This window comes from Lutra lutra, chromosome 10 (genome assembly GCF_902655055.1).
Source record: "Lutra lutra chromosome 10, mLutLut1.2, whole genome shotgun sequence".
NCBI classification, from domain to species: Eukaryota; Metazoa; Chordata; class Mammalia; order Carnivora; family Mustelidae; genus Lutra; species Lutra lutra.
Window position 1 is genome coordinate 42,071,698 of NC_062287.1, and position 27,932 is coordinate 42,099,629.

Below are 27,932 nucleotides of genomic sequence, written 5' to 3' on the forward strand. Positions count from 1 at the left end.
GCTGAATCTTTATATTGTACCCATGAAACTGATAGAATTGTTTATCAGCTAAACTGGAATTAAAATTTCAAAAAAACTTTTGAAAAAAGAAAATTAGTGAAAAATAAAACCCAGACAGCTGCTTCTCTCAAGTCCTTTGCACCACATTCCCGTCTGCTTCTCATCTCATCTCTGGACCTCTCAGTTGACCTGACAGGACATGGCAAGTGCTCACTGATGCCATTAACTGATCTTTGTGGCCCTCCACAATTCTTCAGCAAGCCTTTTCTGTGTCACCACATCTGATTGATCCTTTTCGAAGTGAAGGAAATCAGATTTGGCAAGGACAATTATCTGGCCTGTACGCTCAACCCCAGTAAATGTCTAGAACCCCGAATTCTTGTCTCCTTGCCAAAAGTTGTTTTGGAACACCAAACACGTAGGGAGGGTGCTCGTGGGGGCTGTCGATCGTAAAGCAGACAAGAAGCAAAGAGGTGTGTTTCCTAACTGCTCTTCTCCTTTGCTGGTCAAATAAGGTGTCCTTGTGTCTGTTTTTTCTTATAGGAAGCAGACATGAATAAAGGGGACAGCAGCATAATTCCTGGGGACAGGACCTGTGCTTTTCTATCTCTAGGACTTTACACACAGGAGATAATCAATATATGCAAATGATGGATGTGTTAGATAATCACACGAGAGAGAAGCCCTCTCTGAGGACGGGGATATTTGTCTCCTGTTCACTGCTGTCATCTCCAGAGCCTGAAAAGTGCCTTTTATAGGATAGATGCTAAAAATTTTGTTGATGAGGAAATGACAGGGATTGGTCCAAACAGAGCATCAGTCCTAACAAAGAAAAATTCATAAATACAATTAGCAGGAGATTGAATGAAGAAACTGAGCTGAAAATTCCCAGGAAGTGTAGCTGGCGTGAATACATCCTTAAGCCAGAAGGCTTTGTTTATTTCTATTTCCCATTATTCCTGCTGGAAAGATTCTTTTTCCAGATGTTTTTATATTTTGCCTCTTCACTTCATTTAGGTCTCTATTTTGCCTCTTCACTTCATTTAGGTCTCTGTTCAATTGTCGTATGCACTTCCCTGACTATCCCTTTAAACTGCTGATGCAAAATTTCAAGCATATGTAAAAGTAAACAGAAGAGTAAAATGAATTTTTATGTACCAGTCACCTAGCTCCAACAATGGCTATGTTTTACCTGTTATTATTATTTTTATTTTTTTTAAAGATTTTATTTATCTATTTGGCAGAGAGAGAGATATCACAAATAAGCAGAGAGGCAGGCAGAGAGAGAGGGGGCAGCAGGCTCCCTGGTGAGCAGAGAGCCTGATGTGGGGCTTGATCCCAGGACCCTGAGATCATGACCTAAGCTGAAGGCAGAAGCTTAACCCACTGAGCCACCCAGGCACCCTGCTTTACCTGTTTTTTTAAAAGCACTTATCATATATGACATTATAGATCTTTTTATATCTTTCTTTGTGGGCTAGCTCCTCTTCCACTAGAATCAACCAAGAGGCCAGGGACTTTTTCTGTCTTGTTTATTTCTGTTTCCCTTACACTTTGCACACAGTCGAGCACATTGAAGGTGCATAAAAGCTTTTGTTCAATAAGTGAATGACTAATTAAGAGAAGATTGCACTGGGTGTAGTGGAGTCTAAAATAGTTGTAGAGATTTGTAAAGATCTGTTTTTGCAGTTGGCAGTATTTATTTTTAAACCCAATTTTCTTACTTAATGTTTATATTCTAGATTTGTTTACATGGTGAGAAGTGGTAAAATCAATTCACATATCTTATTTATGGGCCACTGATATTTTGAGATTTATATCAAGAATCTAATGTACTGATCATTAATTTTCAAATATCTTCTGGTAGCTTTGTTTTCAGGTTGTTCTTTTTCTGTTCAGTAAAAATATCTTTATGAAAGCATTGTACATCAGACAAATATAAACAGTCATATCTTAAATTCTGCTCTTTAAGTACCCTTTAAAATCATCTGCCAATTTTATCATTGATATTTTTAAAGAAGATCTTATCTTTAAAAAGATCAAAGTATCATAGTCATTCTTTCATCCCCTCGACCTATGTAATGTGATTTTAATATGAAGATGGAAAAACTTCGGTAACGTCATTTTTGATGTCCCGGTGTCAATTTTATCTTTGAGTCCAAAATAGCGTCACAGAAATCATTGGTACACAGAGCATGATTGTTGAGTGAATAGTCTGTAAAATGTAAAGGAGATGGATGTAATAAGAATTAGGCATATTTTCTGTATGTGATCTATCAGTATTTTCTGAATTTCTGCTGTGCTTAGAACACTACCTCAAGCATTCAAACTTTGGTTATTTTTTCTTGAGGTACAGCAAGTAGCTTTTTAATAGGCTACAGTATTTTTTTTTTTAAATCAGTACTCTTCCAAATTCCTTTGAGGATTTAAACATAAACTGTACATGTGGTAGTTATGCTGGTCTGAGTTCTGCTGCAGTAACTAGTGAACTTTGAAATATCCTGAAAATGTGGTAAGACACAAAACAGATTTCTTTCTTACTCATGAAGTGACTTTTGTGGGTCCAGTGGCTCCAGAACAGTTCCCTTCAAGTGATAAGTCAGGGATTCAGTTGGCTTTTGTCTTCTGGTTCTACTCATGGCTTTTAGTTTTCATGGAAGGGACAGAGCTTTTCCCTACCTTATTCCGAAATAGCAAGTATTGCCTCTGCTCACAGCCCCGTGATCAGAATTAGATGTATGGCTCAATATAATTACAAGAATTCCAAGAAGTATAGTCTGTAAGTGTCCAGGAGGAGTCGAAACCAAATATTGGCAATGACTAATGGGATACAACTTAGATTGCATGCCATGGAGCTCCGAGGTCAAAAGACTGTCCATTTGTTCATTTAACGTTTAACCAGTAACACCACAGATACCTAAAAGTAAGTTAGGCACTGTTGCAGTCGCTTCTCACAGTGAAAGCTATGTATATCATAAGGCTGATGACATAAATGTACTTTTGGGGATAGTTGCTATGTTTTAGAAAAGCTATTTGTTTTAAAATAGAAAAAAAGAGCATGACAAGGCAATGCCTTTAAGGTATCTTTCACAGTAAGATACCTGGAACTAGGTAGTCTAGCGAGGCTATCTTAATTCTACAGCCATCAATGGTAAGTATGAAGTCCATCAGGACAACGTTTTAGGTATCAGGATGAAGGAAGCAAAGGGAGGGATAAAGAGCACCACTTTCAGCTAAGGCAGCTTTCTGCAGGAAGCCTTCTAGTTTTTTCTAATAGCACTGCCATTTACATGATATTAACCAGAACAGAGTCACACAGTCAAAATAAGTACAGTTTTGGGTGATGGAGTTTGGGTGATATAGTGGTTTGGCTAGACACTTTGCTTCCCTGAATAAATTAATGTTTTGTTATTAAGAAAGAAGGGGAGGGGGTAAAATATCAAGTGAACGATTAACAAGTTCTGTTGTAGTTAAGGACTACACACACAGACACACACACACACACACACACACACTTGACTATACAGTCTCAAATAAGTAGAGATTCCTCTGAGCTTGTTCTCCAGTTGTTTCTATACTAATAAACCTCACTAGGGCAAGAGGGAAAGAGTTTCCTTTTTATTTTTCTCCTATTACTTTTCTGTTCACAGAGTAAATGTTACAATAAATATTTCTCCTACTGACTTTGCCATTAAAGAGAACCTTATTTATTGAATTTAGATGCAGTAAAGCAATTGATATTTTAATTTAGTTAAATACAGTAATATAATATGATCAGACCTTTAACTTGTCCTTAGGTATCTGTCATGGTCCTATATACATTTCTCTGTACTTTTAATTAACGTTTGCCTCAAAAAGGGAAGGCTTAGAAACAGATGTACCTGTTTTAATATTGAGACTTCATATACATTTCTTATTACTTTAGGTTTTTCAGCACGAGAACAATGAAGTAAGAACTGAGCCATACAAAGCCTGGAAACAGGATTCAGCATGTATGCTACCTATTATAGAGAATTAATTTAACTTATTTCATTTTCCCCACCTTTGTGTGCCTTCTCCACAGGCTCTACATTGACGGTCCATTTGGAAGTCCATTTGAGGAATCATTGAACTACGAGGTTAGCCTCTGTGTGGCAGGAGGCATTGGAGTAACTCCATTTGCATCAATACTCAACACCCTGCTGTATGTTATTTTGATCCGTTTTATTAATTCAAATAGAGAATTCTTAGTATGAGGTAATTCCTCATAGAATTTGTCTACAGTAACCCCCGCCCCATGTACGGGGGAACACATCCCAAGATCCCCAGTGAATGCCTGAAACTGCCAATAGTACTGAACCCTACATACATGATGTTTTTTCCAATACATACGTGTCTGTGATAAGATTTAATAAGCTAGGCACAAAAAGAGATTAACTACAATAGCTAATATTAAGATAGAACAATTATAACACTATAGTGTGGTGAAGGTTATGTGGTATCTCTTTCTCTCCCTCAAAATATCTTATTGTATTGTACTTACCCTTGTTCTTATGATGAGGTGAGATGGTAAAATGCCCGTGTGATGAGATAAGGTAAGGGGAATGATGTAAGCATTAGGCTGCCCTTGATCTTCTGACAACATGCCAGATGGAGAACCCTCTGCCTCCCAGCCATGGGCGACCTGACGGTGGGTGACTGAAACCACAGAAAGTGAAACCACCGATAAGGAAGGGCTACTGTACTTGTTTTGCATGGAACTCCATTTACTGACTGATGAGGGTGAGAATTCAATGATTCTCAGGACGTGGTGCATGGCTTTCAGCACGCTGTCTTATAAATTATCACAATCAGGCATTCCTCTATCCTTGCCAAGCCGTTCCAGCAGCCTTCATCTCTGTACTTCCTCCTAAAAGCTAAGGGGCGATCTTCATCCATTCTGTCAGCAAGTATATTGAGCACCTATGTGCCCACCCATCCTATAGTGACTGGTAAATACTGCACTGCATGAAATAGGTTCCCTGCCCTTAAATAACTTGTATTCAAATGGAGCAAACCAAATATAAACCCATAAGACGTGCATAAATAACATTATTTCAGAAATATCAGAAGTCTGATAAAAAGAAGAGAGATTAATGGGATATGGAAATAAAGGGGCGGGGTCATTGTAGACATATGGTCAGGAAAACTTGGCTGGGGCGGATGACAAATGAGCACATGATTCCACGGTATGTTACTCTGCAAATTTATAACAGACCAAAGAATAGAAATTTCAAATGTAAGACTGCTTATGTAGGAAATACTTTTTAGTTATTTTAGTTCCAAGATTATAAGCAAAAATTAATGGATTAATAATGTCATGAAAACACAAAAAAAACAACAGTAGGAAATTATTCTCAAATCTATTCCTTTCCCTTTTCAAGTAGACCTCATTTGCATTAAGAGTCTTTTATGGAGTACTAAAGAAGGAAATAATAAAATTGAAATGATGTGTTTGAATAATATTTTATTTCAATTTTAAGCACTTGTTACAAATTTGGGACTTTTTAGAGGTTCTTAGAAAAATAACCATATCCCAAGCCAGAAATCATTTGTTTCTGAAAACATACTGCAAGTTATTTGGACACTTAAAGTTAAGAAAAGGAGAAAATATTTTCTTAACCTCAGGCCACTTTCATAATTATAAATAGGAATCCAGACTTGGAATTATGAGGCCCTGGAATGCATTACATAGTAGGTGACTGTTACAGCTCTTTCTTTAGTGATTTTTAAAAGGGAATAAACAACCAGCTTTCTGGACTGGTGTTGCCTCATTTTGCCTGGAGGCTAGGGCACGGCTAATGACCACTGGAGCCCTGCTGAGTGATAGAATTCACTGAAAATAGAGAACTTTTTTTCTGAGACCCGGGGCTCCTATTTCCATCCAGGAGTTTAGTTTATTGCCTTGAACTGAAAATAAGTGGTATACTTAGAATATACACACGTATAAACACTTAAGCTCATGGAGTACATCATGCCTCTGAGTCTGTGTATGACATTTTAAATTCATTTGGGAGTTGTAGTAAGTGCGATGACAAATGATAAAAGATGATAAAATGATACATGTAAATGACTGGTTTTTCATTAGTAAGTGAAAAGCAAATTTTCAAAGACACGGGGATTCTTAATTTTTTTTTGGCCATCCTAATCACTATTGTGTTCTTTTAATTTTAAAGGGATGACTGGAAACCATACAAGCTTAGAAGACTGTATTTTATTTGGGTGTGCAGAGACATCCAGTCCTTCCGTTGGTTTGCAGACTTACTCTGTATGTTACATAACAAGGTAAAATTAAGTTTGTTTTTCCTTTTGCAATGTTCTTAAATAAAAAAATTATTTTTTCTAATTACAAAAGCAATAAATGTTCGTTGTAGAATAAATCTGAAAATAAGGCAGAGAAATTGAAAGAAGGAAAAAACATTCTCTTAAACTTCAAAGAACAGAAGTAGCATATTAATAATTTAGTAAACATATTTTCAGATATTGGTAAGTGAGAGTATATATATATATATATATATATATATATATATATATATATATGAGATATGTTTTAACATGAATATGTTACTATTTGTGTTTTAACATAGAAATGTAGGGGTATGGGCAATGATATATGTGTATGAGGGTGGTGAGGGAGGACAGACAGGGGAACATCAGCAGATGGTTGTTACTATACTTTCCATCCTGTGTTCTGTTAGCTCTAACCTCTTATTTCTGCTTTTAATATTCCAAATGGACCATCATCTGGCTTTTGGCATACTAGGCAGAATTTCAAAATCCCAAATTCTAAGTTTTAATTCTTAAAGATATTTTTAAAAAGGCCTTCTTCATCTATCCTACATGTAACCTTTTATTTATGTATTAATATACGTATATTTTATTTTTTTTAATTATACAAGTAATACACATGCATTTTTCCTGCAATTTTTTTCCTTTTCCTTTTTTTTAAGATTTTATTTATTTATTCATGAGAAACGGGGAATGGGGAGCAGAGGGAGAAGCTTTGCAGGGAGCCCAGTGCAGGACTCAATCCCAGGATCCCAGGATCATGACCTGAGCTAAAGGCAGATGTTTAACTGACTGAGCCACCCAGGTGCTCTTCCTTTTTCTTTTTAGTTGTAGAATAGTTGACATGCAGTAGTATGTTAGTTTCAAGTGTACAACATAGTGAATCAACAATTACACATTGCAAACTGCTCACCACGATATATGCAGTGATAATCTGTCACCATGTAAAATTATTATATTATTGACTGTATCCTCTATACTGTAATTTTCAACCTTGTGACTTACTTATTTTATAACTGGAAGTTTGTACCTCTCAGTCCCTTTCACCTATTTGACCCCTCCCCCCAAGCCCCCTTCCCTTTGGCTGCCACAGTTTGTTCTCTGTATTTATGAGCCTGTTTCTGTAGGTTTGTTTTGTTTTTTAGACTCCACATATAAATGGAATTGTATGGCATTTGTCTTCCTCTGATTCATTTCACTTAACGTAATACCCTCTAGGTCAACCTATCTTGTTGCAAATGACAAGATCAAATATATATACATATATTCCTTATCCATTCATTTGTCAGTGAACACTTAGGTTGCTTTCTTATCTTGACTGTTATAGATGATCTTCAGTAAACATAGGAGTGCATATATCTTTTCAAATTCGTGTTTTCCACGGTGCTTACATGTCCACCAACAGTATGTGAAGATTCTCTCTTCTCCACATCCTCACCACCACTTACTATTTCTTTTTGATACTAGCTATCTAGACAGATGTGAAGTGGTATCTCATTGTGATTTTGATTTGCATTTCCACTATGACTAGTGATATTGAGCATTTTTTCATGTGCCTCTTGGCCATCTGTATGCCTTCTTTGAAAACCGTCATATAATTCAGATAAACCAAATCCTCCCTTACTACTTTCCTCACCCAATCTGTATAACCAGAGGCAACTCATGAGTGTTCTATAAATTCTTCCTACTATTTGCATTGTTCTGTAAATTGTTTATTTTATTTTATTTTATTTATTTATTTTTTTTTAGTATTTTTTTTTTAAAGACTTTATTTATTTATTTGACAGACAGAGATCACAAGTAGGCAGAGAGGCAGACAGATAGAGAGAGAGGGGGAAGTAGGCTCCCTGCAGAGCACAGAGCCTGATGTGGGGCTCGATCCCAGGACACTGGGACCATGACCTGAGCCGAAGGCAGAGGCTTTAACCCACTGAGCCACCCAGGCGCCCCTGTAAATTGTTTATTTTAAACTTACCACTGTGTCTTAAACATTTTTAATAATAGTACATATAAAGTTACTTCATTCTCTTTACTGCTGTAGACTATTTTGTAGTATGGATGTACTCAGTACTTTATTTAACCATCCCTTAATGATGGATATTTACTTTTTTATTACAAAGAACAGTGCAATGATGGGCCCCTGGGTGGCTCAGTCGGTTAAGCGTCCAACTCTTGATTTCATCTCAGGTCATGATCTCAGGGTCCTGGGATTGAGCCCCACATCAGGCTCCATATCGTGCATGGAGTGTTTTTGAGATTCTCTCTCCCCATCTCCCTCTGCCCCTCCCCCTGCTCATGTGTTCTCTAAATAAATAGTAAATAAAATATTAAAAAAAAAGAGCACTGCAATGAATATAATATCATACATGTCTTTTTATTCAGATATTCATTTATTCAGTCTGTCATTCTGTCACTCATCAAATATTCACTCATTGCCTACTATAAATCACAAGCTGTTCTAGGACCTGGAGCTACAGGTAAAATAAAAATAAAAAGCAATTTTTTTTTTTATCTCATGTGATTTCCATCCTAAGTGGGGAAGATAGGGAGTGTCTGGGTGGCTCAGTCAGTTAATCATCTGCCTTTGGCTCAGGTCGTGATCGTGGGTTCCTGGGATCAAGCCCCGTATTGGGCTCTCTGGTCAGCAGGGAGCCTGGTTTTCCCTCTCTCTCTGCCTGCTGCTCCCCCTGCTTGTGCTCTCTCTCCTTCTGTTTCTGAATAAATAAATAAAATTAAAAAAAAAAAAAAAACAAAGAGTATGAGAGGCACTTATTTAAAATGTTATATTACCAGCATTTTAGATTTGTACCAATCTCTTAAACAGTGAGATCTCATTCTATTTTCTCCTAAATGCAAGTGAGATTGAAACTCTCTTCCTGTGATTATTGACCAGTTTTATTACTTCTGGGATTTCCTAATTCTGCCTCTATTTTTATAATTTTTAATCTTTCTTGAACTGATACACAGAACCTGTACATTTTTTTAAGTAAAATGATCCAAGATGTGGACAGGCACATTTGAATAATAGATGCTTTATAAGGCAGAGGAGTGGGGAAGGAAAGGAATAAAAGAAAGAAAAGAATAAGTGGCTGGACCTTCAAAGGAGCTGAATCTTATTAAGATTTATGTTTTCTTTCCATTTCATGTCTTTTGATGGATGTGCTTTACCCTCAGGAGTCCATGGAGTAAATAATATAAAAGCTTACAACTATGTGAACAATACAGTGATGATTATCTTCTACAAACACCTCTGCATCTGTGTTTTGATTTTTTCCATCAGCAGGGTGAACACTGGTCCTTCAGTTGTGTCTGGAGAATGATGTGTTTGCAACTGTGTTATCAAGTTCAGTGTGTGTGTGTGTGTGTGTGTGTGTGTGTGTGAGAGAGAGAGAGAGAGAGAGAGAGAAAGAGAGAGAGAAAGCAATAGCAATAAAGCATAGGGACTTTACATACAGTCTGTGTAAGAGTAGCTGAAAGTGTTTTTGAAAACCAGATGAAAATAGCGTCTTTCAATCTTGTTCCAGCTGTGAGTTCTTTCACATCATTCTAGAATGCCTCCGACAAAGCTATCTTGGTGGCCCCAGTCACTCTGTCTTGGTGTCAGGCTGTCTGCAGTGGTGATAAAAGTGGATCTGAGGTGGATCTTGCTTGGCCAGATTGTCCAACCTGATGATGGAAGTGTGCAGGGCCAGGTGTCAGGTGATCTGGTACCAGCTCTGCCAATATCAATGGTGTGACTTACTTCGAGTCACTTTACCTCTGTAAGTCATATTGGGAAAGTCGAAATGAAGGATCAGGGCTCCATCAGGCATTCAGAGTCTGTCATTTACAATGGAACAGTGGTTCTACCTTATATGAACTGTGAGTCCTTGGGTAAATCACTTAACCTCTATAAACCCAATTTATGTTTTCAATCTGTAAAGGACGCTAACAGCACTTGAAACCTGATGTGAGACTCAGCTTTAACGTACCTAAAGTATCTATCATTTTGAAGGCATTTAACAAATGATTGCTATGATTCCTATTAGTGATCTGTAAAATTCTTTCCAGGACTCACATCCTGTTATTTTTTATTTGGGAGAAAAATGAGGAGGAGTACAGGCAAGATAAATAAAATTGAAAAACATAATATTTGTGCATGATCCTACAATCCTAATCTACTTGCAAGATTGTATTGATCCACATGTCTGTTTTTTCACTGTTCCATTATTTGGAGAACATTGTGCCTTGAGTAGATATTATTGTCTTCAGTAATGGGTAAGTTAAAGTGGAGACATTGAAATCATTAAAAAAACATTATCCAGATTTGCATAGTTCTTACTTGGGGCCGTAGACACCAAACACAGTTATCGATGCAGGAGTCACAGGACCGATCTCAGAACAGCATCCTGGTAGACATTTAAGATGAGAATCGACACAAGCCATGTGTTTTGTGAGGTGCTATTCTTTACTTGCATGTAGAAATTTCTATTTCTTCACAGTTAAAACTCATAAACTCTGATTCATTTCAGAAATGGCCTAAAATGAATTTAGCATTTGAATATAACTTGAAGCAACCATTCGATGGGATATAACTAATGATTATATTTTAAGAATATTATGGGAGCTGAGAATCATCACATCACTCTTAAAGTAAAATATGTTTTTATTGGGATTTTATATTCAGAGTTTCCACCAATCAGAAAATGTATTATTTCAGATCTGAAAAGAGACCTGGGGAATGATGACGTTCAACCCTATCTATCACTGACCTGATGAAGAAACAGAGGCCTAGATGAATCAGTAACTCCTTAGAAGTCTCAGGGCCAGACAATGGTGGCGATAGAAACAAGTCAGTTACCTGCCAAGTGCTCTTACCTTCCACTGTAAGGTGTTCCAGAGGGCTGATGCAGCACTTCCATACATCATCCAGTGCTCATCACAAGTGCCCTCCTTCATCTCCATCACCTATTTCACCCATTCCAGTGCCCACATCCCCTCTGATAACCATCAGCATGTTTCCTGGAGCTAAGAGTCTTAGTTGGTCTCCCTCTCTCTTTTTTCCCCTTTGCTCATTTGTTTTGTCTCTTAAATTCCACATATGAGTGAAATCATATGGTATATGTCTTTCCCTGACTGACTTACTTTATTTAGCATAATACTCTCTAGTTCCATCCACGTCATTGCAAATGGCAAGATTTCATTCTTTTTGATGGCCATTCTTTTTTAATATTCCACTGGATGTGTGTATAATGTATGGGGTGTGTGTGTGTGTGTATCACATCTTTATCTATTCATCAGTCAATGGGCACTTGCTGTTTCCATAATTTGGCTATTATAGATAATGGTGCTTTAAACATCATTATACTATATAGAAGTAGTACTTTAAATCAGCGATCTTCTTGTTGCAGTAAACTCCAGCAAACCTTTCCATCTCAAGCAAACCCACTATGCTGATTAGGCTCAAGAAATGATTTGGCTTTTGAAGAAGTGCTGGTCCTATCACCTCAGACACTCAGATCCACACCTTTTATCCGAGGAGCCCAGCATGCTCTTATATGCCCCTCCTTCTCTTCTTCCACTTTTGATGCCTGATCCTTAACTTTTAACTTCTCCTTATTTCAGGGTCATGAAAGGCAGCCCTAAGAAGAATACTTTTATGAATAAAAGAATTATCTTAAAAATTATTTTTAAAATTTAAAATATTTAAATAACATATAATATTTTTTAAAATATATTTTAAAATATTTTTCTCATTTAAGTTTTTATTTAAATTCCAGTTAGTCACATACAGTGCAATGTTAGTTTCAGGTACAAAAATTTTTTTAAAAGAATAGATTTCAGGAGTTAGGAGTCAGTCAGAGTCAGGTCAGTTACTAGTAGGTTTATTTTAAAATGAAAATGAAGAAGGTAAAAGGAAGCATATAGGGACAACAACCATCCTTTTACCCTCTTTTTTGAGTTTATTTTCCTTTAGATGGTATCCTTTTTATTTTACTTTTCAAGGTATTGAAATGTTCAAGATTTTTTTCCCCAGACTATTTTTTCTTTGGCAGGTGTATTTCCTGCCTCATACAGTTCTGTACAAGGAAAACCAGGGCTGAGTAGGAGGAAGGCAGGAACAGGAACAGAGCCTTTCGTTTTTGTCTTGTTTGTTTTGTTTTGTTTGATTCTTAGCATGCATATTATTTATCACTATTTGTGTGTTGATGTTATTTTTGTAAGAAAATCATGCTCTTTATGAGTGAACTCTTGGCTATAATTTAGGGATTCAGGAATAAAATATGAGATATGTGGAAGGATTTCGGGGAATATCAGTGTCGTATTTAGCATGCTTGATTCTATATCTGTAACGACAACAGAATTCTTCTCTTATACTACTGCTGCTTATGCTAATTGTGCCAGGAGGCACAGGTTACATGCTAGAATCTGGCATGTATATTGCTTGTAAATGTTGACTGTGATTAGACCAGATACATCTTAAATTGTGGAATCACGTATGTTAGAAGAGGAGAAAGTCTGAGTCTGCAGAGAGAATTCACATGTCTATTTACTTTTATGTCCTCTCAGTTTTGGCAAGAGAACAGACCCGACTATGTCAACATCCAGTTGTACCTCAGTCAAACAGATGGGATACAGGTATGTGGTTGGATGTTTTTATAAATTAAACAAGCCCCTTGGTAATACAAGATTTACTGTAGGGGCTGTGCTGGAAGAAAATTTCTGCAGGTGGTTTGAAGAGAAGTTTCCCAGAGGAAGGCCTCTTTTGGACTTTTGGAGTGTGTCCAGAAAACCCATGGGCTGTCCTTGAAGCCAACCGTGTTATGCCTTTCATTTGCCCTCCTCACAGGAAGCTGGTACAGATCTTTGAGTTCATCTCTCTCCTTTTCACTGTTGTCTTAAATCCTTTACCTCTAGAGATTGGACCAGAAGCAAACAGTCTCATAATTGTGTTCATCAAGGGGAGTTTTTATGTGGAGAGACAAGATAAGGACATACCTAATTAAGTTTATTTCTTCTCTTCAAGGGAACCTAAAAGTGTAGTAATAGCCATCACACATTATTTATTAACTGTGCTAGACACTGTGCTAAGCATTTTATATTATCTTGTGTAATTCCAACAGATAGATGTTGGTGATATCCCCATGTTATAGATGAAGAAACTGATGTTTACAGATGACAGTGAAGGGTTACATAGGGGTGTCAGGCTGGGCATGGATGCTTTCACAAGTTATATTTTAGCATTTTCCATTATACATTTTCTAGAATACTTTGGATACAAAGTACGAATGCTTGTCAGTTACTTCAAAACTAATCTAACCGTGTTTTTTCTAGACAGATTTCTACTCCACTTGGTATGTTAAAAAAAAAAAAGATTCACTTTTACTATTCTCATGAAACAAGTCAGTATCATTCTTCCTAATGCTATGGCTGTAATGAAGGTTCGGAGGGTACATTGCATTGGTTCTCAGTTTGTCTGCCTGCCATCACTTTTCCCTCTCTTCTCACTTCCCTTTGACCCTTTATTGCCAATCCAGATCTAATCTCCTGTTTACTGCAAACACCAGCCCCTTAGAAGTTATTTGTTGATAGACCCAAGATTTGGAGCCCTTTTGTCTTAGGCTGTCTTGCCTAGGATCATTTCCCCAAATTTATGAGGACAGTTTGTAGTATTTTACTCATATAATGAGCCAAATATGATGACCGATTCGCAGTGCAAAAACACTTCAATAACGTTTATGTGCAGCACCCGTTTTGAGAGTAGGCAATTAAAATGCATTCTTTAACACTGTGGTTGTTAAAAATGAAGCAACAAACTAAAGTCTAGGAATATCAGCCATTTGTAATAATGGCACTCAAGAAGTTAATGGATTTTAAAGGAAAAGAGGAAGGAAATGATGCTTCGAAATGACTGTACTTAATAGCTTGCCATTTTATACTTATATTCTTGATATCACAGCAATTTGGTAGGAAGCCACAGTACCAGTAGAAATGATGTTAGAGAAGTCAGTTATTCGTCCAACTCTGTGTCATATAAAATATAGTGCTTTCTTTTTGGCAGAAAATAATTGGAGAAAAATATCAAGCACTGAATTCAAGACTTTTTATTGGACGTCCTCGGTGGAAACTTCTGTTTGATGAAATAGCAAAATGTAACAGAGGGTAAGTACTGTTGCTCAGGAAATGTGCCATGTGGCTAATGATCAAATTAAAATATTCTCAAGTCATTACATGTAGTTTTTAAAGATGAATTGGGTAATGGGTTTACAAATTACAAAGTCGCTTAAACACTCAATTATCACTAGCAAAGGAGGAGGCAAGGGAGGGACCACCTCACATATCTGGAATGCCAAATCATTAGAATTTGGCTTTGAAATAGTCTATTAAAGTATTTATGAATGAAACTCTCCTACGGACTTTCAAATTTCTGTAGACCCATGTTAAAATGGGTATTCATTCCAACATCCTGTATCAGGTAATCACTGGAAAACCTTTTCAAAATCACACTGACAAATAAAGGAGTTCTACCAGCAGTTCCAACAATGAATGCACTTAAAAATCAGATTTTTGAACTTTTCTATGAGAATGAATAAATTTTTAAAAAACCCTTAGTTATACTATGCAGTCTCTAAATCAGGAGTATTACCAAACATAATTATTTTTTTCTTGGAAGCTATAATCCTCTGAAGAATCTTTTTTTTTTTTTTTTAAAGATTTTATTTATTTGACAGAGAGAGGGAGCTCACAAGTAGGCAGAGAGGCAGGCAGAGAAGAGAGGGGGAAGCAGGCTCCCCGATGAGCAGAGAGCCCGATGCGGGGCTCAATCCCCAGACCGTGAGATCATGACCTAAGCCGTAGGCAGAGGCTTAACCCACTGAGCCACCCAGGCGCCCCTCCTCTGAAGAATCTTAACATTATGGAATATGTATCCGTGATCTGAAGAGATGACTGTGGAAGGAGAGCGTTCACTTGAGGGCACATACTAGCCAACACCTTTGTCTTCTGTAAACTTGTAGTTCAGGGCAGTGATCTGTAAGAATTCTAAAAGCAATTTGAAAACCATATACCCACTCAGACATTTTAAATTTGGCATTGAAGTAGTTTCATCAAAAGTTTAAATAGTCACAGAACTCTAATTTCTAAAACATTGCACGTGTTGACATTTTGAAATTAGTGTAACTCTTTAAACATGCCTACTGGAATTATCAATTTTTTTGATACCAACCTCCTATATTGCAAAGATATACAAACAAGCGTTCATTAGCATTTGGAAATTTTACATTATTTTTTCTACTTGAACTTGTATTTCTGTCCTTTCAACCTGTAGAATTTATCAAAATTCAGTGTGTTTTTACATTTGAACTAATCATATTTTTGTTGCTTAGGTAACCATACTTCTCCAGTAAGAATGTAGATAAATTGAAGACTTAATATTTAAAAATTCCCTTAGACCCTATGGCTCTTCTAGGTTGATTTATCATGATAACTAATAGTATATAGTTGGTCAATTCATAATTTAAAAACTACATTTTTATAAATATAAAAAGGATATCTGTAAATGAATGAAGTATCTTACTGGATGAAGAGTTTTAAAAACGCTTCAACTCATGAGTTCTTGGATGACTATGATTTATTGAAAGAATCACTGATCATCATGGTCCTTTGACTCTGTCTTCAGAGGTTTTGTTTTAGGAATTATAGTGTGGAGCCCCAGGAGCAAATTTTAAAAAGTAGTATAGCTACCCATGAAAGTCAGGTTGTAGTTATATTTGAAACTATTTCTGTATTTTCCTTCTCTTGAGGAAGTAGTTTTGGGTTGAAGAGAGAAGCATTACTTTGGAAACAGAGGTCCTTTGTAGTAACTAAGGCCCTAGTTAAAGGTGAACTATAGACTTAAAAAAAATGTCACACTAGTTTTGGTTATTCTTCTCCCATCTTTCTCCAGTATCTTCCATCTAAGACATGATAATCTTGTCATACTCACCTGGGTCTTGCAATGTACCATAGACTCCTTTCTCTTTAATGATATTTGGCTGACTTCTGACAAGCATTCTTGTATTAATTTTTATAGTGTGCTGATGAAAACTTGGGCATTTTGTTGTTGTTGCTATTGTCTTTGCTCAATTCTAAAACCAAACTCTAAAACAGGAGAGGATTACTTATAAGAAATTAGATTGGGATTATTGATATCTTCATTTACGCCTTAAGAATTCTAATTTGTTAAACTGTTCATGACTTAGATTTTGTATGTTTACTGGTTGGTGGTTTATTTTCTTCAAACAGCAAAGCTGCTTTAAGAAGAACAAGTGTGCACCATCTACTGTTGACATTTTGTACAACACTTTCACTTTGTGTTTTTGCTCTGGACAGGCACCTAAAATGCATTATTTAAAAAAAAATGTTTACATGGCATATTTAGGAAAAGAACAGATCAACATCTTAAGGGTTCACTAACTTGAAAAAAGATGCTATTTAAACAGAACTCCTTATTTTAGATGTAAAATTTTGGTTACCCTTGAGTACATAAATTACTGAAAGAATTTGTAGAGACACACATACATACTTATAAAAGTCTATATTCATATATATATGTGTATGTATATGCATATACATATTTAAAATCTGTACACTAAAATTATGAACCTTCATTTTTAAACAAAAATTGAAAAAAATGAAGAAAAATAAAAAGTTGCTTCAATCTATAATATAGAATTCTTCAGTGTAGTCTTTTTCAGGTACACTCATATATTGTTCATGGATAATTTCCATGTGATTCTACCCCAAAGTATTCTAGAATATGGATAAAATGATCCATACCCTACTTAGTATCCAGTATCCCTAACCTATCCCTAACCTAAATATCCCTACTTGGGGATATTTAGGTTACCTCCAGTCCTTTACTATTACAAATAGTGCTATGATAATTCTCTTTACACACACTTTCTCATGCTCTTGTGGGAATATTGCAGTAAGTTAGGATCCTTGAAATGAAATTGCTGGCTCAAAGAGTAATTGATTTAGATAGTAATTGATTTAGATACTGTCCTATCAAAACTAAAATGCTGAATCAATTTGTATTCAATTTACTTTACACATGTGTATGAGGTGGTTCCTTCCACATGTGCCTTTTTTAAATTCAGAAAATGAATTATGTAATGGTATGATCAAGGAAGGTGAAGGAACTTTTGAAGTCACCTGCTTTCATCATTATTTTATAAGTGAAGAAGGTAGGACCCCCCCCCCCCCCCAAAAAAAGACGATTTCTCTCAAGCTATGGTTAATGAGTCAGAATTCAGAAATGAATCCTGGCTGTAAAGTTCAATGGCCTTCATTTATAGCAGAGCATGGTCACAAGTAGAAAGAGTAGCAGTTTTATGTTACCATGCCCCTCTTGGGGACAGTGAGATGTTGAAAGAAACCATCATGTTCACTATATATATTACAACAGAATGTTAACTCTAATATACTAAAAGTGTTAACAACTAATTTTTCAAAAACATAAAAGATATTCTAAATATTACTTTATAAGATATTTAGTATTTGATAAGATGACAGGAAATTCTTTTATTACCTAAACCAAAGTCCATTTTCCTATTATTTGTAATAAAAATATATCATATCATATATATTAGTCGAATTTATACATTATTCAAAAGAGAAATAAAGGATTAACTTTATGTGGCCTTTGGAGTAGAAAACTATTACTCTGGGATTGGGTGAAATGCCTGAGACCATGTCTACATTCTCCTTTCTCATGGTGTTTCAAAAGCAATAGAGATTAAGAATATCTAGGTTTGCTGTCCAACATTTGATCTGTGTCCCTGGGTCAAGTCACTCAAACCTTCTGGGCTTGTATTCCAAGGAGTTAATAAGCTGTCATTATTATAAGATCCCACACTTACAAATCTCCATGGAAAAACAAAGATTGGTATAATAGGAAAATATGCACAAGTATATTGAACACTTATGGAACTAGGTCCTAACATCTGACTCCAAACAGCATTCTTTGCTTTAGCATATATCTCTACCCAGAGCAGCAAAGCAAAGTTTTTGTAGATAAATCTCTGGATGATTGTTGGACCTAATGCAAATTTAGTGCAAATGGATTGGCAGAAATTAAGTATAGATCTTGAAAAAGTTACAGGATCTCATTGTTAGTGAGAGTGACATTGGGGAACTCCTCAAATTACACAGAACTTTACTAGAGTGTAATGTAAATGTAAAAAAATTTATATATATGATATATATATGTGTATATATATATATATATATATCCATATTATATATGGGTGCTTTAAAATGATAAAGTGTAAAAATATATATATATACCGTAAAATGTAAGAATATATATATGATATATGGGTTCTTTAAAAATAATAATTTTGTTGTGGAATATTTAAGAGGAGCCTTCAAGAAGTCTGTAAAAATTGAAAATTGAACTTTATAATTGCCCTATGAAGAAAGTAATGGTATCTTATTGTAATGCAGTGTTGATGGAGAATGTATACAGACAAAATGACTCTGTGCTTTCTCATTTTCATGGAAACCACATTATGTTTTTTGTTTGTCTTTGTTTTTTGGTGGTATAAACTGAATGGTTCAATTTTATTCAATTTAAGTAACCTAGCATGTCTAGATCTGGTTTTAATATTAATCTAAATTTTATTAAGTTTAATTTATTTTCACACTTCTGTTTTATTTTCTTCTTTATTACGTTGGGATTAATAAGATTTTCTTTTGCTCGTCTCTTTGGGTAGAACCTTCTATCATTGATCTCAAACCCTTGTTCTTTTCTAATAAAAGTGTTCAATACTATAAATTCCCCTCTCAACATTTTAGCTACATGACACAAATGTTCGTATGTTTTTATTTTTATGCACTTCAAAATATTTTTAAATTCTCCACGTGATTTCTTCTCTGACCCATTAGTTATTTTAGAAGTATTTTGTTTAATCTCCAAACATGTGATTCTGCATATATCTTTTTGGCTTTGATTTCTAGTTCACTTGGGTTCTGTTGAGAAAATATACTCTTTGTGATTTCAATCCTTTAAAATTTATTTGAGATCATTTTACTATCCAGAATGTGGTCTGTCTTGATGAATGTTTCACACACACTTGAAAAGAATTTGTATTCCATTGTTTGGGCATAGAGTACACTATAAATATCAATTTGTTCCAATTGCTTGATAGTGGTATTCAGGTCTTCAGTACGCTTACTGATTTTCTACTTGTTCTGTCAATTACAGAGAGAAGAGTTTTGAAACCATTGGCTATAATTATAGATTTATATATATAGTCCTATTGGTTTTTGTTTCATGTATATTGGAGTTTTTAATTTTTTTTATTCTTTTAAAGATTTTATTTATTTGACGGAGAGAGATCACAAGTAGATGGAGAGGCAGGCAGAGAGAGAGAGAGAGAGGGAAGCAGGCTCCCTGCTGAGCAGAGAGCCTGATGTGGGACTTGATCCCAGGACCCTGAGATCATGACCTGAGCCAAAGGCAGCAGCTTAACCCACTGAGCCACCCAGGCGCCCCATTGGAGTGTTTTAGTTGGAGGATTTAGTTGTAGTGTTTGAACTATTCCATTATATATTATTATTATTATTATTATTGCATTTTATTATATTTATTCATTACAAAATACATTACATTTTATTATTTCATGGAGTAAAAATAGTGTTGGACTTTTCCAGCTTTATTGAGATATAATTACCACATAATTTTGTGTAAATTTAATATGTACAATGTAATGATTTAATATATGTATATATATTGCAAAATGACTACCACAAGAAGATTAATCAACACAGCCATCACCTCACATGATTACAATTTGTGCGTGTGTGTGTGTGTGTGTGTGTGTGAAGAAAACTTTTAAGATCTATCTTCTTAGCACCTTTCAGGTATACAACACAGTATTGTTAACTATAGTTACCACACTGTATGTTACATTCCCAGAACTTATTCTTCTTATGACTAGAAGTCTATAATTCTTTGTCAACCTTCACCCATTCCCTACCTCTCCCACCTGGTCCTGGTAACCACCAGTTGGCTCTCTATTTCAATGAGTTTGGGGTTTTTTTGGGAGGGGGTATTTATTATTATTTTTTTAGATTCCACATATAGCTGAGCTCATACAGTATTTGTTTTTCTTTGTCTGATTTGTATCAGCACAGTGCCTTCAAGTTCCAATCATGTTGTTTTAAATGGCAGGAGTTCCTTCTTTTTTATGGCTGAATAATACTGCTCTGTTTGTGTGTGATATATATGTGTATCACATCATGATTTCTTTATCCATTTAGTCATTGATGGACACTGAGGTTGTTTCTGTGTCTTGGCTACTATAAATAAAGCTGCAATTAACATGGAGGTACAGATATATTTTGAGATAATGATTTCATTTCCTTTGGATGTAAACCTACAAGAGGGACTGCTGGATAATATGGTACTTCTATTTATAATTTTTTGAGAAATCTCCTTACCGTTATCCACAGTGGCTGCACCAATTTACATTCCTACAGTAGTGCACAAAGTTTCTCCTTCCTCCACATTCTTGGCAACAGTTGCCTCTTTATCTTTTGGATAATAGCCTTTCTAACAGGTGTGAGATGTTACCCCATTGAAGTTTTCATTTACATTTCCCTGAAGATTAGTGATACTAAACATCTTGGCAGGTGCCTTTTGGCTATTTTGAATAGCCTGAACTTCTATTCAGGATTTGCCCATTTTTTAATTCAATTATTATTATTTTATTATTTTTCTTCTTTTTTCTTGTCTTTTTTTGCTATTTTGTTGTATTATTTCCTATATATTTTGGATATTAGCCTCTTATCAGATGTGTAGACTGCAGATATTTTTTCCCATTCCAAAGGCTGTCTTTTCATTTTGTTGATCATTTCTTGCACTGTACAGAAGGTTTTTAATTTGATACAGTCCCACATATTTATTTCTGCTTTATTGCTTGTACTTCCGGTATCATATTCATGAAATTAATGCCAAGAGTAATGTCGAGGAGTTTTTCCCTGTGTTTTCTTCTAGAAGTTTGATAGTTTCAGATCTTATATTTAAGTCTTAAATTCTTTTCAAGTAAATTTTTGTGAGTAGTACAAAATAAGGGTCCAGTTTCATTCTTATGCATGTAAATACCCAGTTTTTACAGCACCATTTATTGAAGGGATTGTTTTTTTTCCTCATTGAGTATTCTTGGCTCCCTTTGATTAAGTTTAAATCCAGCAGTTTACTATTGCTTTCTGTTTATCTCATTTGTTCTTTTTCTTTGTTTCTTTCTTCATCTACCTTCTTTTGGGTTGAGTACATTTATGACCCCATTTTTTTTTCCTCCTATATTGACCTGTTAGCCATACTTCTCTGTTTGTCTGTTTGTTTTTAGTGATTTCTTTAAGGCATTACCTCCCAAATTTCATTCCTTGGACCAGCGTCACCTGGAACTTGTTAGAAAAGCGAATTCTTGAGCACTATCCAAGATCTCCAGTGTCAGAAGCTCTAGGGATGGTCTGTGGACCAGCTGGTCTATGGTCTGTGAAGTCCCTCAAATAATTCTGATGAAGCTAAAATCAGAGGAACATTGTTCTAGGTTTAGAGTGTACATCATTGACTTATCACAGTGAACTCCAAATAATAATATACCACTGTCTGTACTTCTATTCCCTCTGCATATCTTTGGCTGTTGTTCTTATCCATCGTTCTTTTCCATATACTCTAAACTCCATGATGCATTGTTAGTACATTTCTTTCCGGCATCAATTATATTTCCAAGAGATTAAAAATTAGACAAAATGGACATTATATTTATTCACACATTTACCATTTTTGTGCTCTTCATTCCTCTGGGTAGATTCAAATTTTCATCTCATTTCATTGTCCTTCCTGAAGAATTTTCTTTAATATACTTGATAGTGCTGGTTTGCTGGTGATGAATTCTCTCCCTTTTTGTTCGAAAACCTTGTATTCCATCCTTGGTTTTGAAAGTTATTTGTGTTTAGTGTAGAATTTGCTTGGTATGGAATAGATGGATTTTCTCTTGTCTTTCAGCACTTTGAAGATGTTGCTTTATTGCCTCCTGACATGCATGGTTGTTGTTTTTTTAATTTTTTTTTCAGTGTACCAGAATTCATTGTTTATGCTCCACACCCAGTGCTCCATGCTATATGTGCCCTCCATAATAGCCACCACCAGGCTCGACCAACTTCCCACCCCCCTGCATGCATAGTTTTTCACAAGAGCTCCATCTTTCATCTTGTGTTTATTTATTTGTAGTGTGTCTTTTTGCCTCCTCTGGCTATTTTTATATTTTTCTCTTTGTCACTGGTTTTCAGTTTTATTTTATTTATTTTTAAAAATTTTTAAAATTATGTTATGTTAGTCACCATACAGTACATCATTAGTTTTCGATGTAGTATTCCATGATTCATTTTATTATATTGACTTGCGTGTTTTTTTTTTGTGTGTGTGTATTCTCCTTGGGGTTCATTAGATCCTTGGATCTATGTATTTGTTTTCATCAAATTTGGGGGAAAATTGGCAACTATTTTTTAAGTGTTTTTTTTTTCTCTTTCCCTTTGTCTTCTCTCATGTTGGGACTACAATTACATCTATGTTAGAATAGTTGATATTGTGCCACAGGTCACTGAGCCTCTGTTTATCTTTTTCCCTAATTTTTGTTCTCTGTGTGGTCTTTTTGGATAGATTGTAGCACCAGGCCCCTAAGTTTACTTTCTCCAGTGCCTATTTGTCTGTTAACCCATCAGAATATTTATGATCTTAAATATTCCATTAATCACTAGAATTTCCACTTAGGCCTTTTAAAAATCTTCTTTTCCTCTTCTCATCATGGTGATGCTTTCCTTTGAATATAATGAAACATGTTTCTCATCACTATTTCAATGAAATGTTTGATAAGTCCATCATTTTTGTCATTCTGGGCCTGTTTCTATTGACTGATCTTTCTTCTTTCTGTATTAGTTGGCTAGGACTTGCTTCCATACCAAAATCCCACAGACTGAGTAGATTAAACAACAGAAATTTATTTTCTCAAAGCCCTAAAGGCTGGAAGACTAATATCAAGATGCCAGCAGGGTTGATTTCCTCTGAAACCTCCCTCCTTGCCTTGCAGATGATGACCTTCTTGCTGCCTTTTCATATGATATTTTTTTGTGTGCATTTGCGTTCTCTCATGTCTCTGTATCCAATTTTCTCTTATAAAGACATTAGTCAGATTGGAATAGGATCTACTCTAAAACCTTATTTTAACTTAATCACATCTTTAAAACTTTCATCTCCAAATACAGCTATATTCTGAAGTACTGGCGGTTTGATTTTTCAACATAATGAATTTTGAGGGGACATAATTCAGCCCATAACACTCCCAATTTTGGTTTATAAAATTCTTGGTGATTTCTCGTGGAGTACTGTACATTGTGGAGTTTAGTTATTCAATGCCAAATTCCAATCTCTTCAATACTATTGGATTTGTTTCTGGCATGAAGTTTTGTGACTTGGGTTCAGTTTGATCTTTCTGGGTATAGATCCAGAGCACCTTCAGTCTAAGGCTAATTTTACCAACATCCATCCTGCCTCTTGCAAGTAAGGTGATAACTTTCTAGAACACTACCCATTGCCCACGTATGATAAGGAGATCTTTCCGTTCTGGCTTGTGGGAATATGAATTATTCACAACCTTGTGTCAACTCGGAATTGTTTGCCTTACTTCTCCCTGCTAATTCTTTATCCACATTCACGTAGTTTCCTCTCACACAGAAGCACATCAGTGCTCAGCCAAAGACTTGAGGATAGAGCTTCCTTCCTTGGATCTCTCTTCCCTTCCACAAATTCCAGCCACTTTGTTGTCCATGAATTCCATTCTTTTGTCTCTTCAGCTCAATGGGAATCCCAGCCTTGGCTTGAGTTTCTCTGTGCTGCAGGCTGTAGATTGCCTCCAGGCCATAAGCAAAGAGTTGCTGGCAACTGGTTTTCTCACCTTGGTTTTTTCTCTTTGTCTTAGGAATCACTGTTCTGTTCTACCTACTGTCTAGTATCTGAAAATACTTATTCCATATATTGGGTTTTTCCCCCTAGTTTTTCAATGCATGAGGGTAAGTCTAGTCCCTGCTACTCCATAGCCACAAGTGAAAGTTCTATTTTTGTAGTTCTTTGTTTCATTCTTCAAGGTAGAAAGTTACAGTAAAACCATTTTTTTAAATATTTATTACAAAATCTTGGTACCCATTTAAATGGATTTACTGTTTTTTTTTTCAGCACCACTTATTCTCAGATAAGATAATGAGGACATACTATATTTATCCAAGATAGGATATGAATTGTTAATCATTTTGGTATCCTAGGAAGAATTCAGCGCAAATAACGAACTTCGGGGGAAGATCGATGTGACATACCAGTCATTTCCTGGGATTTATTTAGTCAATTTGTTAGGGATATGTATAATTTTATCTACTAAAATTTTATGTTAGCAACAATAAACCTGCTTGGCATTTGGTGTAGTTATTACAGTGCATAAATAAACAAGAAAATGTATACAGATTAATATGCTTTTGTTTCAACATGGATATAAATTAGTTACTTAGAATTATCCTTTCAAACTGGTAGTAGCTTTCTTTCTTTTACTCATCACTGCCCATGACAATTCATGGGATCTTTAGAAAAATGCATATAAGACATCCAGTAAGAGAAGACTGACATGATCCAGTGTGGATGGACATCAATCCGCTGCTGCCTCTTGATTTGGTTCCTGCATCTAATGGAAAGGCTGAGAGCAGACTGCTCACTTTCTGTCTGATTATAAGCAAATCTGTGCTCAGAATTAGATTCTTTGAATTATCCTGAATTCTAGCAGGAAAGCATGAAGTACATAAAATATCTTCATGGTGATCATTTACATTTGGAAATAATTGGGAAGTTAATTCCGTATGCAAAGCAGCAAGAAATGAACTTCGTTAATACCTTCAACATGCTCCTGACCCATACTTTGTGTTATGTTCTGCCTAATTTTCCACTTGATTTTCCCTTTTTTCCCCCTCTCTCACCAGGAAAACGGTTGGTGTTTTCTGCTGCGGACCCAATTCAATTTCTAAGACTCTTCATAAACTGAGTAACCAAAACAACCCATATGGGACAAGATTTGAATACAATAAAGAATCTTTCAGCTGAAAGCCTTTGAGAGGAGCCGGGACTCTGAACAAGGAATGAGTGCAATTTCTAAGACTTTGAAGCTCAGCTGAATCAAGTAGCTGTACCATGCCAAAGAGTAGCAAGTTTTTCTTATTTATGATTATTTAAAATGGAAAAGCAGAGGATGTGGCAAGATGACAGGTCACATTACATGTTTAATCGGGAAACCAAAGAGGCCCTGAAGAATAGTTGCTCTGATGATTCACTTTCCAGTGCTCAAATGAAAAGAAAACTATTAGATGCACCCTGTTGATTTTTATGGCAGATTCAAGAACTCCCTAGGGAGGCACCGCACTTGCTCACTGTGAGGCTGATAGCCTTGGTCCTCTTTAAATTGTTTTTGGTTGAACACATGCAAGATTGAATGAAATTAAAAATGCATTGAAACTCAGATTACATTTTCTATGTGAGTATAAACAGAGTAGCTTTGATTGAGGAAAGCTCCAGGCAAATATAGTAGATGTTTGAAGATACAGCACAGGACTCTGTATTAATACGGGTACTTTGTGTCTTCTCTTCCTCACTACTGATGCTAATACCTCTATTTGATGTCTGTGGCCTTAATGCCAAATGAACTTTGGTAGATGTTGCTAGAGTATCTATTTTTATATTTTTCTTTCTTCTTTTTTCCTTTGTCTACGGAAATCTGCCCTCCTTTGCATACATTAGACACGATGATTTAATAGGTCTTTTTCATCTGCAATTTGCTAAATCTATTACTGTTGCATAGTAATGAGGAAAATATCACTACTGTAAATCATAATGGAATATATAGACTAATAACTTTTTCTCTTGTTCAGCATTTTGGCCTCTGTTATTCTTATTTACTTTCTTCCCCAACATAGATTGTCTTATTTTTCACCTCTGAAGGTACTTTGTTTAATTTGCACTTTGAGACTGAAGAGCACTGTGTGTCTCAGTGGTCACTGAGATATACAATATCTCTCTTTTGCCACACGTTGGTTTATACTGGAGACATGGAAAGTGCAGTGATGTTCCTGAACACCAACAACCAAACCCTGTACTTTACTTTCTACACAAGAGGAAATACTTCATTAATTATTTGAATTTAAGTTCAGAATCAGGAATATTATTTGTTGCACTGTCTGGTATTCAGGGTCTTGAAGGGGAAATTATCGAGTTTAAAGTCACTGTTGGGACAATACTGCATGATCCTATCACTTTATGCTCACTGGCCATTATATTCTTGGCTCAGAGGAAAACATTACCCTACATTAAGAATTTAGTCATTTTTGCAGGTTAGTGATTTTGTTTTGTAGACATCTATCAATCGATATCAAGTAGAGCACATTGCTGAAATAAATAAAATGACTTATCTTGCCTTTGTTAAAATTGTGCATGGTTTCACAGAACATGACAGATGTTATCATCATATTTTTGCTCTGATTCACCAATAGCAATCAAGTATGGTAAACCACCTAGCATTGAATGCCCCTGAACATATTACTTATAGATATTTCTTCTTTTCCTTGGAATTCTTTCTTCTTCCTTCTGCGGAGGGAAGACAAGTCAGAAAAAGATATGGGAAATGTGCAATGTTCCTACAGATTTAGCTCTGAAGCCGTATTTGATAACCAGTACATCTTGGCAACACTTTCTAAATCAAAAAGAATTTTCATAAAAACACAGAAAGAACAAGTAAAAAGGAATTTAAATTAGTAGAGGCTTGATGTGCAATACTGACTCTTTGCCGATCATAGTTTATTGATGTGATTATATTAATATGCCTAATTTCAGTAAAAGAAGATTTTTTTCAGAAAAGGAGACCTTTTTCCAGGTAGGTCTGCTATTCTGGATGAACAGCTTTGTCTCTTTGAAATTCTAGTTGATGTTCAAACATGGAGTGTTAAATACAAGTCATCTCTGCTTCTGTAGGTAATAATAAATTAGATTTTCATCATGCGTGTAGAAGGGAGAGAGTTTTGTTTTGTTTTGAGGGATTTTTTTGTACCCCCTCTGGGCCTATGTCTTGTCCGACAAGTCTTAAAACAGTCATGTTGGTGGCAGTAAATGTTAAAATTAAAATGGTATCATGGGAACTCTATAAAGTACATTTACTTTTGCAACAAATAAAGCAGGCAGTGTTTTTTTCACAAGAGGATGCAAGTTGAAGAAAAAAATCTATTTGCATCTGGACTAGCATCAGACCCTTAAGAGTTTGGTTCTGCAGCTGTAGATGTCACTGGTCTGTGGTGTAACTGGCAAGTTGCTCCCACTCTGGGATTAGGATCTCTCATTTGGACTAGATTAGTAGTTATTAATCTTTGCTGGGTAGTGTATCCTTTTGAGAACCTGATTAAAAGTGAATATAATGACATTAATATAAAATATTACATACAATTTTGGGGAGCCCACAGTCTTCCAAACCAAGGACTCCAATTTAAGAAACTCTGAACAGAATAATCCATCACTATAG

At 35.6% G+C, this 27,932-nt stretch overlaps 1 protein-coding gene across 2 annotated transcripts in view; it reads left to right on the top strand.

The window, feature by feature from the left end:
• NOX4 (NADPH oxidase 4) overlaps positions 1 to 27,426 on the top strand; it is a 168,037-nt gene extending 140,611 nt beyond the window's left edge. For both annotated transcript variants that reach the window (XM_047692755.1, XM_047692753.1), the window contains exons 15-19: positions 4,064 to 4,183; positions 6,195 to 6,303; positions 12,856 to 12,924; positions 14,348 to 14,448; positions 25,354 to 27,426. In XM_047692755.1, the coding sequence (XP_047548711.1) occupies positions 4,064 to 4,183; positions 6,195 to 6,303; positions 12,856 to 12,924; positions 14,348 to 14,448; positions 25,354 to 25,474 (520 nt within the window). In that variant the 3' untranslated portion in view covers positions 25,475 to 27,426. The remainder of the gene's footprint in view (positions 1 to 4,063; positions 4,184 to 6,194; positions 6,304 to 12,855; positions 12,925 to 14,347; positions 14,449 to 25,353) is intronic.
• The last annotated feature ends 506 nt before the right edge of the window (positions 27,427 to 27,932 follow it).